General features: G+C 44.3%; 1 protein-coding gene across 3 annotated transcripts; it reads left to right on the plus strand.

The window, feature by feature from the left end:
* Positions 1-976: 976 nt before the first annotated feature.
* On the plus strand, positions 977-10,256 carry si:dkeyp-69b9.6 (Krueppel homolog 1). 3 transcript variants are annotated; one of them, XM_034553388.1, is made up of 4 exons: positions 977-1,225; positions 1,816-1,944; positions 3,873-4,545; positions 6,628-10,256. In XM_034553388.1, the coding sequence occupies exons 3-4, from the start codon at positions 4,329-4,331 to the stop codon at positions 9,000-9,002; spliced, it is 2,592 nt and encodes an 863-aa protein (XP_034409279.1). In that variant the 5' UTR covers positions 977-1,225; positions 1,816-1,944; positions 3,873-4,328; the 3' UTR covers positions 9,003-10,256. The 3 variants fall into 3 exon arrangements, with proteins under 3 accessions (XP_034409279.1, XP_034409278.1, XP_034409280.1); XM_034553387.1 differs by having other exon boundaries at positions 1,816-1,929; XM_034553389.1 differs by lacking the exon at positions 977-1,225 and adding an exon at positions 1,242-1,386 and having other exon boundaries at positions 1,816-1,929.
* Positions 10,257-11,509: the final 1,253 nt, after the last annotated feature.

Raw genomic sequence — 11,509 nt, forward strand, 5'->3', positions numbered from 1 at the left:
TATCATATTGATCTGGGTTTGTTAATTTAAGGCTGATCACTTTTAAAGTGGCTCAATTGTGTAGATCTGTTTGGGATTGAAGAACAGGAGAGGCCAGGAGGAGAGGTCTAAAACAACTTATTTTTTTATCTTGAGTGCCTTGAGAAATTCATGTGACTTGTTTTGTTCGTTGTTATAACATTATTCTTAACATTCAGAATTATGGATGTGCATGTGACTGAAAGGCTCAAGAGCAATTAAATTACAAGCTCTTGGTTTTATGAAGCACTTCTTATGCTATATACCTCATTTAGTTAGAAACTGTACAGACAAACAATCAAATGGGACTGAGAACAAAGATAATTACATGCCCTGAAAAAGTTGTACTTTGGTAGTAATAATTATCCCAATTAATCTATATTATTTATTCATACACCTACACATTGGACTTTTTCTTTACACATATATCAATCTAATATGTATAAGCTCTGATTGTCTGTTTAAAAATAGAAAAATAAATCAACAATTGGTTCATGGCCCTGAATACCTGTTTTCTAAACATACCATCACATCACCAGATTAGACCTCTCTAGAGATTATACATAGGATAACTAACGTCAACTTTATTAAACTAATTTAGATGTGAAACGTTACTTTTATGGCATAATTCAAAATGGCTGTGGTCTGTGCATGAACCTGATAAGATATTGAATTGCTAATACAAAAAGATAGAAAAAAAGAGCACAACATGTGCTACTTTTATTCACCTAATGCTATTTATTTATTAGTTGTAGCCCAAAGACATAATTATCCTCAAGTATAATAGGCCTATAAGACATCATCCATTATGCAACCTGGGGTAAAGTCCTCCACCTCCCACTGAGACTGGGTACCTTTTTATATAACCGGGCAGAAGGTTGTGGAGGAGAACTGAAACTAATTATATGAATGTGTCACGTTTGTGGAAGATTATTCCCCTTTTTTACCAAATGGTAAATCCGCTGCGAGCCCGAGGCAGCCGCCCGTGAGCCCCGCTCGTGCTACCCGGAAATATTACGAGGGCCGGAAAGGACCGATGTTAAGGGAGCACACGTCACTCACTTTTGCCCCAAAAATATCATCACCGACCATCCAAATTTTTCTCGGCCGTCGAAATCTTTAGCGAAAGCTCCCCGTCGACGCAAACGACCACAACCCGACGGCGAGGAGACGGCTGCGGTCGGCGTTGATTTCTTGTGGGGACCGTGTAAGTGTTCACTCGCTCAGCAGCATCAGTGAAAAGGGCTCCGGCTAACGACTGGAAAACAGCACGCAGACATGGAAGCGGGCGATAGCTAGCTAGGCAGTTAGAAGAAGGCGTGACAGGCCTCATCCATCTGCAACTGGGCGCCGCGACTGAATGCGTAGGTAAACATTTAGCAGAATATAGGGAACGTGCGAGCGCGTGCGTGCGTGTGTGCGCGAACGCTCGCCTCGTGATGTTAACGGTAGTCGGCGTGCTTTTAATAAAGTGGATCGAAAAGATGGCTAACGTTAGCTGCTGCGGTGGTGGTGGTCTGGGCTGCGTGCGGCGCCGGACGGATAAACACCGCGAGCCAGTGTAACATATGAAGCTAAAGGGGAGCCGACAAGTTTCGCATGCATGCGCGTCCAATGTTTTTTTTCTTTTTTCTTTCCAAATGTGAGCCAATACTAATGCAGGATGCCTGCGCGAGTGCGTCCGTTATTACTTGCGCCTGCAAGATGCGGCTCATGTTTACACTGTGCAGCGGGTGTGATACTGGTGTTAATTTGAGCATTTTCTGCCCTTCTTCTTCTTCTTCTGCTTCTCCACAGGATCGGTGATTTACGTTAAAATGAGAGGCAGTCAAATATGCGCTAGAGTATCACCCTCATCTACCAGGGGGAGCTCACTCCCCACTAGGTTCATCACATCGATTAGAGGCAACGGTAAGATATTCCGAGGTGAGCAAAACGAGATGCACATTGAGTGATCACCGGAGCCCGTAAAACGTTACTCTCAGCCTTTCACAAGTAAAATAACAGCACATCTGGTTTGTATCTCACGTTTAGTAAATTCTAATCTATAACGCAACAGTTAAATTATCGATTCTCCTTTTTTTTTTTTGCTATAAAAAGTAGATTCAGGTGTATTCATGTAATTACGTAACAGGTGTATCACATTGTTGGTAGTTGTGGTTAGATTTGATCCGACTTTAATGGCACTGCACGTAGTAAGTACAGGTCCAACTAAATGCAGTTTAGTATAATTAAGTGCCATAGATATAAATATACATTGAATCAATAGACAGGATGAATTATATATAATATGGATATGTGCAATATGAATGGATGTAACTTGATATTTACAGGCCAGTCACCTTAAGGTACTACACAGCAGTAATACTGTGTAATTCCCCACCCCCCCTTCTCCCCATCATTTCGACTCATGTGATTGACCACTTCTAATATTACTTTTCAGAACATTTCTGAAACCAAAGACATTCACGTAGACTGCATTTTGACATTATGTGGACTGATTTTAGGCTAAGTTTGAAACTAACAGTTGCTTAAAGTACTGAATGCTTGTATGCCTTTGTAATAAACAAACTAAAATGGAAATGAAAATGAAAAAAAACAAAACAAAGGTGAGTATAATGCTAGAATTTGATTCTCTGTTTGCACAAAATGTAGACCCAAGAAACTATCAACTTTCTCGTGGTTATAATTACACACCATGATTTGCATCGTTTTGACAGCACAGAGGGCACAATGTAGCAGGGAGGGCATCAGTGTAAGTATTGGGGGTAAAATCCAAATCAGTTATGTACACACATGCATTTAACCAAATGCAAGGCATCGGCTGTCTAATGTGGCATTTCTTGCAACAAGGCTACACCTCTCAATATTCTGTCAGTATCTCTTCAATAACATTTGGTAATTACAGAGATAGCCACATATAATGTACAAAATAAAGTGTGAGATACATCACTGAACCGCTGCAGCACACAATGGTTAAAGTGGTAGGTAAGTCAGTGTATAATATTGTCATAAATTGGGTCCCTATCTCCAAGGTAGCTTTGCTAAATAAGCAATGTCTGCCTCCATGGCAGAAGCCTAATATCAACGGCTACATGTGTAGACAGTAAGAATGATGAAAGTAACCTTTTCTCCTTAGTAAAGATGTACCTTATGATAAAAAGAATTGGCATTCATGCAACAATTCTGGTTGTGCTGCAATCCAGCAGAACCACATAATGGTAAGTTATTACAAAACGTAAAAGATTGCATATGTTTATTAGCATGTAGAGGTGCTTGTCAAAGTAGATCTATCTAGAGAGAGAGAGAGAGAGAGAACTTGAATTGTTGAAAATTGTATTTCTCCACCTCACATGAACAGATAATGTAACCGGCCATTGATTGTAAGTTAGTCGTTTAAACTGATGGGCTGATTGCCTCACAATAATAATAAACTTTTTGTAGGTAAATTGCAGCATGAATAAGACCCAAGGGAGAACTGAACATTAACGACATTACTAATTTGTGTTCTCAAATCTGATGTATGTGTAGAAGAAAAATGGCACATTAAACCTGATGTCAAAGTGTTCTAGGAAACTTAACAAACTCATTCTCTCCAGTCAAGTATTATGATCTGCAGTTACAATACAGAATTCATTTAAATGTTGTCTTTTCACCTAATGTCAGTCATGGAGACTCTTGTAATGTTACAGTGCATACTGAAGTTAATGTCTATATAGATTCACCTTAATAGATTGGGGGTCACCTCTCTATAGGTTGAAGGCCTATTAGCAAAAGACAGTTAGCAAAGTTGTATTCAAAAGGTCTCTCCCCCTCGATGACTTTCATCCTTTTTTGAATTTTGTTTCTTTCAGCTGTAGGATCGTCTTGACTGAACACGGATGAGGAATCTTGCTTAGATGAAGGATAATGTCAACGCAGTAACTCTCAAAGGAAACAAGAAGAAGTCATTTGAACTGCTTCTCAATAAAAGCTATTCTAAGCTATTTTAAACTTAGGTGGAAGTCATCTACCTGTCTTAAAGATACTTTTACCCTTTGATCATAAACTCATCTTCCCGGGCCACCCCACTCATTTTGGAAGTAGAGTGTGGGCAGTGGATAATCAACAGGGAGTAGCAGCACCAGAAGTAAACTATCTGGAGAGAAGAACTTAAGATTTAAGACATTCGAGTAGTTCTGGAAAATATAGTAGCATAACTTTACTCTTAGGGTAAAGTGTGTCTTTCACCAGTCAGTGGTGGGATCATTGTTGCCGCTCCTAGTGCTGGAGGTTTGGCCCGTGCACCCCCATGTGCAAGTGAGTGGGAAATGTTCCAATTTGGAAAGTACAATCTGGACATTATAGAGATGTTAAGTGGGCATCAGGCCCACCAATTTAAAGGCCTTGGTTTAGATCGACAACTACAGCATCAGCAGCAAGTGCAACTTCACCAGCATCAACTCCAGCAGCAGCAGCAGCAGCAGGCTGAGTCTTCTGGAGCTCTTCTGTCTGGACTTGGCTTGGGCCCCCTGCAGGGGTCAAGAGGTAACGCCTTTTCTGATTCTGCCTCCATTTTTGCCAAGATGAGTGCCCCTCCTCCCCCACCTTTACAACAACAGCCTTCCTCATCTCAGAGCTCTCGTTCAAAGTCAAGCAAGATGAGCAGCAGCAGCTCAAGCCATTCATCAGGCTACCCACAGTTCCTGCGCTCTTTCCACCCGTCTGAGGCAGCACTAGCACAGGAGCAGTTACACCCAGGTGTAGGGCGTTTTGAGCACTTTGCTGGGGGAAGTAGCAGTAGTGTGAGTGCTGGGGGATTAGGAGGATTAGTAACATCAGCACCTCCACCCCCTCCTCCTCTGCATCCCGGCCTCTCTGTTCCCCAAGCATCATCTGGTCCCTCCTCTTCCTCTCCTTCCACTTCAACATCTGTGGCCACCTCTAACAACCCTTCTAGCAGCAGTGCAGTCAGCTCACTGGGACACCAGTTGGTTGGGGCCCAGTCTGATGCACGAAGCCTTCACCAACAATTTAGTTGCATGTTAGCTGCTAATCAGTATTTCCTTTCTGGGGTGCCTTCTAATGCTAGTTTAGAGCAGTTTCTTGTTCAACAGGGAACCCATAACCACTTAGGGCTTGGTTTAAGTCAGACAGGTGGGGAGCCCAGTTCTAGTCTTGCGCCGCCTCCTGCTTTGCATTCTTCTCACTCACATGGCCACTCCACTTCCCAGCCACACCAGGGTCCCCAGCAGCTGCCCCACCAGCAACAGCTTCCACCTCACACCCTTTCTCATCCTCATTCTCATTCCCATCCTCACCACCCACTCCACCCAGGCTCCCATTCCTCATCACTGGGTGGCTTTGACTTCCAGGGCATTCCTGTACTCTCGTCAAATCAGTTAGCATCTCTGATGCAGCAGGAGGCAGGTTTGCCGCTCCCCTTGCCACTCCATTTATCCTTATCTAAAGATGATGGTAAAGGGGAAAGTAGTGGAGGTGGAAGTAATGGTAGCGGCGGCAGTGGCAGTAGGAGGAAGAAAGCTATGGCTGGCTATTTGCCACAGAGAAAATCTGAAAGCAGTAGTAATAGCAGTAGTGGCCATGGCCACAGCAGCCACAGTGGTAATCCCACGACTGGTAGTAATGGTGGAGGGCATAGTCATGGTCAGCCCCCAGCTTTAATTGGGAGCGGTGTTGGTATGTCACATTTGGGTGGAGACCCATCATCCCTGCTTGCGTCATCATCTTCATCCTCATCAGTAGTTTCCTCCTCCTCCTCTGCTCCCTCTTCCACTGCTGCCTCAGTACTGGTTACTAATGATTCTCACCTTTCTAAATCTGATAACCAGAGCTCAATGCAACCCAACAACACAGAGTCTGACTCAGAGCCCCTTTATAGCTGTGGAGAGTGTGGCAAAAGCTTCCCTCACCTTTCAAGCCTTCGCAGGCATTTACGCATGCATGAGCCAACCACTGCAGGTACTAGCAATTCTTCCTCTACTGGCCTAAACCCCATTCACATTAAAGCACAGGCTGACCCAAGCCTTCCTCATTCGACCCAAGAAACTCCCCAACCCCCATCCATTCCTTGTCCTAGCCCAGACAAAATATTTAATTGCCCTGATTGTGGCAAAAGCTTTAAGAAAAAAGGGCACCTCCTACAACATGCTGTTATACACTCTTCAGCCCGCCCATATGGCTGCTCCACCTGCTCTCGGGCTTTTAATCGTAGAGAGTCACTGACACGCCATGAGAAGATACATGAGGAAAAGCCTTTCCGATGTCCCGCTTGTGGTCGTTCCTTCCGTGAGAGCACCTCTCTACTCAACCATGCTGCCTCAGGCACCTGCGGCAAGCCAGGTAGGGGACCCAAGCAAAGGGGCGGCAAGACAGGACCTGATGGTGAGGACAGAGGGGACGGAGGAGGGGGAACTTATCAGAGCAATAGAGGGGTTATTTATGGGAAAACTGAGGAAGAAGATGGTGTAATCATTGTGGGGGAAGGAGAACCAAAGTCGGGTTTAGGTTGTGATGGTCTGTTTCAGTCTGGAAGGGGAGGGAATTCAAATGACAGGGACAGAACAGATGCTAAATACCCCACTGACTACTCTCGGAATCGTTACACAGGCTACCATGATGACCATCGTTCTCAAGGTAACCCATCTCCATGCTACTCTGGTGCCTCCCCCTGTGGAAGTGGGATGGCGGGCCCAGCTCTGAGAAAGGCACCCTTGGCTCCAACACTGCATCCACACTCACAGAACCACAACCAGCACCACCATCCGCAGCAACAGCCCCACCTGCCCCTTTCTTCTCTACTGGATGACTCAGAGGATGATGTCACTAGCTCTGTCAATAATGCAATCTCAGCTATAACAGCAGCTAGTAACAGTGGAAATAGAGGGGATGATAGGGGAGACATCATAGGAGGTCTACTAGGTGGTCTTGGTTTAGGTCCTCTTGGCTCACCTTCATCAACATCTGGTATAGATAAGAATTTCAGAGGTGGTGGGAGCCAGGAGGCTATGAGCAACAACCCACAGATTCCTACTGCCAAACCAAAACGTCCCCGCAAACCCAGAGCTAAGAAAGATCCTGCCACTGGTGGACAGCCCCCCAAACGTAGGCAATACACCCCTAGAATGGGGCCCAGTGGCCTGCCACGCACTCACCTCTGCAGTGTCTGTGGGAAGGGATTTGCACGTCGTGAGACCCTACGCAGACACGACCGCATCCATACTGGAGAGAAGCCCCATCACTGCAGTGTTTGTGGAAAGTATTTTAGAGAGGCTTTTCACCTCAGCAAACATCAAACGGTCCACTCTGGGGCCAAGAATTACAAATGCAGCATCTGTGGGAAAGAGTTTGGTTACTCCCAGAGCCTCAGGAGGCACAGTAAACTCCACCAGAAAGGGGAGCTGGAAGAGGTGCCCACAACACCAGCTGCAGATAACCTTAACAGCTTTAACCCTAACCCTCAATGTAGCGTGGCCCAAGACAGGAGCCAAAACCAAGCACCAAGCACCTCCTCCTATTACTCCTACCCTCAAGACGTCAAGCCTCAAGACCCCAACCCCCAGTCACAGCCTCCACCCCCACCCCATCCACAGCCCCCACCTCCGCCTCGACTCTACACCTGTGCTATATGTTGGAAGTCCTTCCGCCACCATTTCCATCTGACCGCCCATCACCAGACGGTTCATGAAGGTGGGGGTGAAAAGCTCTTTTGCTGTGAGGTATGTGGAAAAGCATTTGCTTACTCCAACAGCCTCACTCGACATAGGCAATCGCAGCATGGTATGACGCGTACGGATCCGCCTAATGCGCAAGAAGGCAGTAGTGGGTCTGGAGACAACAGAGGTGGGAGTGATGTTAATCAGTCAACATCAGAGAGTGAGGCTGCCACCAATGCCCTGCTGCAGATGGCTCCTTCCACAGAAGTCCATGGAGGGCCGAGTCTTAGTGTCGTCACTCATAGCCACCAACAGCCACCCCCACATCCACCACCTGTTTACGCTCCTCTCTTTTATGACGCTGCCGCCCAATCTTCAGCCTCTAATGCTCCATCTTACTCGCAGCCTCTGCCTCCAAACTCTACAATCATGGCCCCCCAGCACCCGCATTCCCCAGCCGGGGTGAAAGGAGAGCACATATATCCAGCTGGATCCCGTAGCCGTACGCTCCACACCACAGCCCCGTTCCAGCCCCTCACAGAACTGCCCTCCACTGAACATCATCATCTGCATCATCATCATCATATCTCCCACCATCATCTTCATCATCAGTCTGGTACCCAGTCCCACCAACACCTTGACTGCAGCATCCAGTTATCTCACGATGACATGAGACGACAGAAGAAGAAAAAAAAAAAGTCCGACAGGAGAGATTGGAGGGAAAATAAATGGGATTCCCAAAATGTAGTCAGATTCGATGGAAGCAAAAAGAAGAGAAAGATAAGTTGTACAATAAGAAGGCAATTGAATAAAAAACAAGGCTCTCTTCGTTTGACAATTAGGCGGGGAGAAGGATCAGATAGTGCTGGGTATAAGCTTGTCAACACAGGGGGAGTGAAGGTGCAGATCCTCTCGTCTCTCAAAGTCCCTGGGAAGAGTTTTGGCTGTCCTATGTGCCCCAATTCTGTGTTTTCCCGTAAAGCGGGACTGCTCGTCCACATGGCAGTTAAACACCCACAGAAAGCCTCGACCTCTCAGGAGCGACTGAAGTGCAGTGTATGTGGGAAGCAGTCTCAGAGGGCTTTGTCGGCCTTCATCCATCGGGCCTCCCATCGTGCCAGAGGGACTTTCTCCTGCCGACGCTGCTCCACTCGCTTCTGGAATGCTACTTTGCTCTACAGGCACAAGGTGTCCTGCCGCCGCAGGGCTAAAGGACTGCAGCGAGGAGATGCTAACAGGCTGAAGCTTTCAAAGAGACCGGGAGAGAGGCAGACGACTCGAGAGGGTCTGGAGGAGATGTCCTACCTACAGGGAACATATAGATACTGAGCGTCCCGGTACCTGAAACGAGAGTGGCATACCAGTTGGATATTTCAGTTCTAAAGTGGGAAGGTGAGAGAAAAAAAGGGACTTAAAAAATGCTGCCTTTTAGGATAGTTTTCCTCATGTCTCTGTTGACATCTACTTTGCTGACTATTAGAATGAGTGTGTTAACAACTACTGTAGAGCATCCTATAAAATTTCACCAGAAATTCTTCCAGATTATATTGGAAGGTGTTTTCAAAGACGTGACTGTTTCCATAGGTTCATTAACCCCTTAAGTGCATTGACACTGTGCTTGGCTGACACTGTGCAGTTACTAGACAAGTTTAGGTGAAATGACCTGCTAATGTACCTCTTCCCCATAACTAGACTCCCTGCTACACCTCTTGCTGTATGATAAACGTCTCTGCTGTGTACTTTGTCTTGTTGTTGTTCACTTAGAGGCTCTGAGGATTTTTTTTTTTTTATGTAAAGTGCATTTATTAGGAGTAGGGACATGAGGACAAAGACCTTTGTTGATAGTTTGTCAGTGCATGTTTGTTCTCTGGTCAAGTTTTTAGCTGAGGTTGTGGAATCACTCCTACAGTATGTGATGGTTTATTCAGTATATGCCCAGAAGTTTGTAGTGTTAAAACTTGATTTAAAACTTGCTCTATATTCCCTAGTGATTGAATCACGTATAGATAAAATGTCAAAGTTGCTGGTATTTAGCATTTCAAGGTTCCCTCTCCCGCCAAAATGAAGAAACTTACAAAAAGCCTGTTCACTCTACTTCATTTATTTGAGATATTCTTAGCTTTTATACCAAGAGATTAAAAACCAGGTTAAACAAGTGGACTGTAACACATGTTTATCTCACGTTATTTGTATGCTCTTTTTAGCAGTGATTATTTCTACAGTACTTCACGGTGTGTTAAAGACAAGGACCTATATATCATGATAGAAACCAATGTAATATTCCATGTATTTATGTGTGTAACCCAATCAGTCTTCATGCCAATCTTATACTTAACCCCTTCTACCTTTTTACTTTTTGCTGAGTTGCAATCATATTCCTACTGTTAAACCTTTTTTTTCTTCTGAAGCAAGTTTTAAGTACATCTTGTCACTTTATTCACATATGAAATGTTCATACCCCTGTCAAGCCTTCCCTTTTTTTCTTCTAAAGAAAAACGATAGTTTTAGTAGATTTCTATCACATTATTTACTGAAAAGTCAGTAGTTGATTATATTTCAGCAATGAATAAACCTTAAGTGTAATCATTTGTTTTCCTTTCATTTGTCATTTAAAGTTACATTTTACAACATCCAGAAGATGGTACAAACTGCAAGTGATGAGTAAGTTGTAACTCACCAAAGCTAGTATAGAAGTGTTATGATTACATTTATTCCTGTGTGAATTCCATATCACTGTGGATTAAATGGTTTTCAGGATGTATAAGAATCACCTTCATTGGTCAAGTATGTATACACAAAATAAATTGGCTCAGTTTTTGTGCTCTCAATGTACACAAAAATAGACAACAGCGAGGAACAAGGACCACCAAGCTTACAAATACAGGTAGACGGTACTAATAGGTACAGATGTATATTTAAATATAATAAAAAACCATATACAAAAGTATTTATGCAGGTTAAGTGTTTGGTAAGTTGTAAACTATATAAATAAATATTGATTGGTATACATGGTCTGAACAGTTATGTACAGTATGTGCATGGATACATGTTTATATACTGTATACAGCTTGTAGGATCTGTGTATATATTTGGTGCATTAAAAACTGTAAAAATAGGATTTACAATGGGAGCAGTGAATGTTTTGGTGTTACAGGGTTATTGACTGCGACTGATTTGACTTCATCAGAGGGACGAGCTGTGGGAATACATTGATCTTGTGTCTGGTTGGTTCGGTGTCGTGCACTGCCAGCCAGAAGGGAGGCGGTTAACAGGTTGTGAGGGGTGTGCAGTGCTTCCTGCCCTTTTCCTGTATCTGGGAGAGTTTAAATCCTGGATGAAGGGCAGGCTGCCACCAATGATCTTCTCTGCAGTTCTAACTGTCCTGTTCGGTGGCTAATCCAAACCAGACTGTGATGGACATGCAGAGAACTGGCCGCGTTATTGCAGTGTAGGATTGTATCAGCAGCTCCTGAGGCAGGTTGAAGGAAGTACATCCTCTGCAGGGTCTTTTTCTCTGTAGGTCCTGTGAGAAAATGGATCCCAGAAACCTGACTGATTCCACAACAGACACACTGTTGTTCATTGTGATATAGCAATACATTACATTAAAGGTCCTAGGTTTTCCATGGGGTTGTCTAGAATTTTCCAGGGTAAGGAATTGTTTGTAATAATTAAAATGTATGGTATATCATCAGTATACTTGAACGTGGTTGTGTAAAACTTCTCACTCATAGCTCCACAAGATGGCAGTAGGTAACTCATTTATACTGTATACATGGCCTGTTGATAAGTGTGGCAGTCACATGGATGTTGCACTGATTGGGGGTGGACTGGAG

Source organism: Cyclopterus lumpus, chromosome 16 (assembly GCF_009769545.1).
Source record: "Cyclopterus lumpus isolate fCycLum1 chromosome 16, fCycLum1.pri, whole genome shotgun sequence".
NCBI lineage: Eukaryota > Metazoa > Chordata > Actinopteri > Perciformes > Cyclopteridae > Cyclopterus > Cyclopterus lumpus.

What these genes read in the sequence shown, in the direction of transcription:
- si:dkeyp-69b9.6 (XM_034553388.1), top strand. Translation starts at nt 4,329, where the DNA reads ATGTTCCAATTTGGAAAGTACAATCTGGACATTATAGAGATGTTAAGT. An exon ending in CCCCCTGCAGGGGTCAAGAG is followed by an intron (nt 4,546 to 6,627) that starts GTAACGCCTTTT and finishes ATCGTTACACAG; the next exon opens with GCTACCATGATGACCATCGT.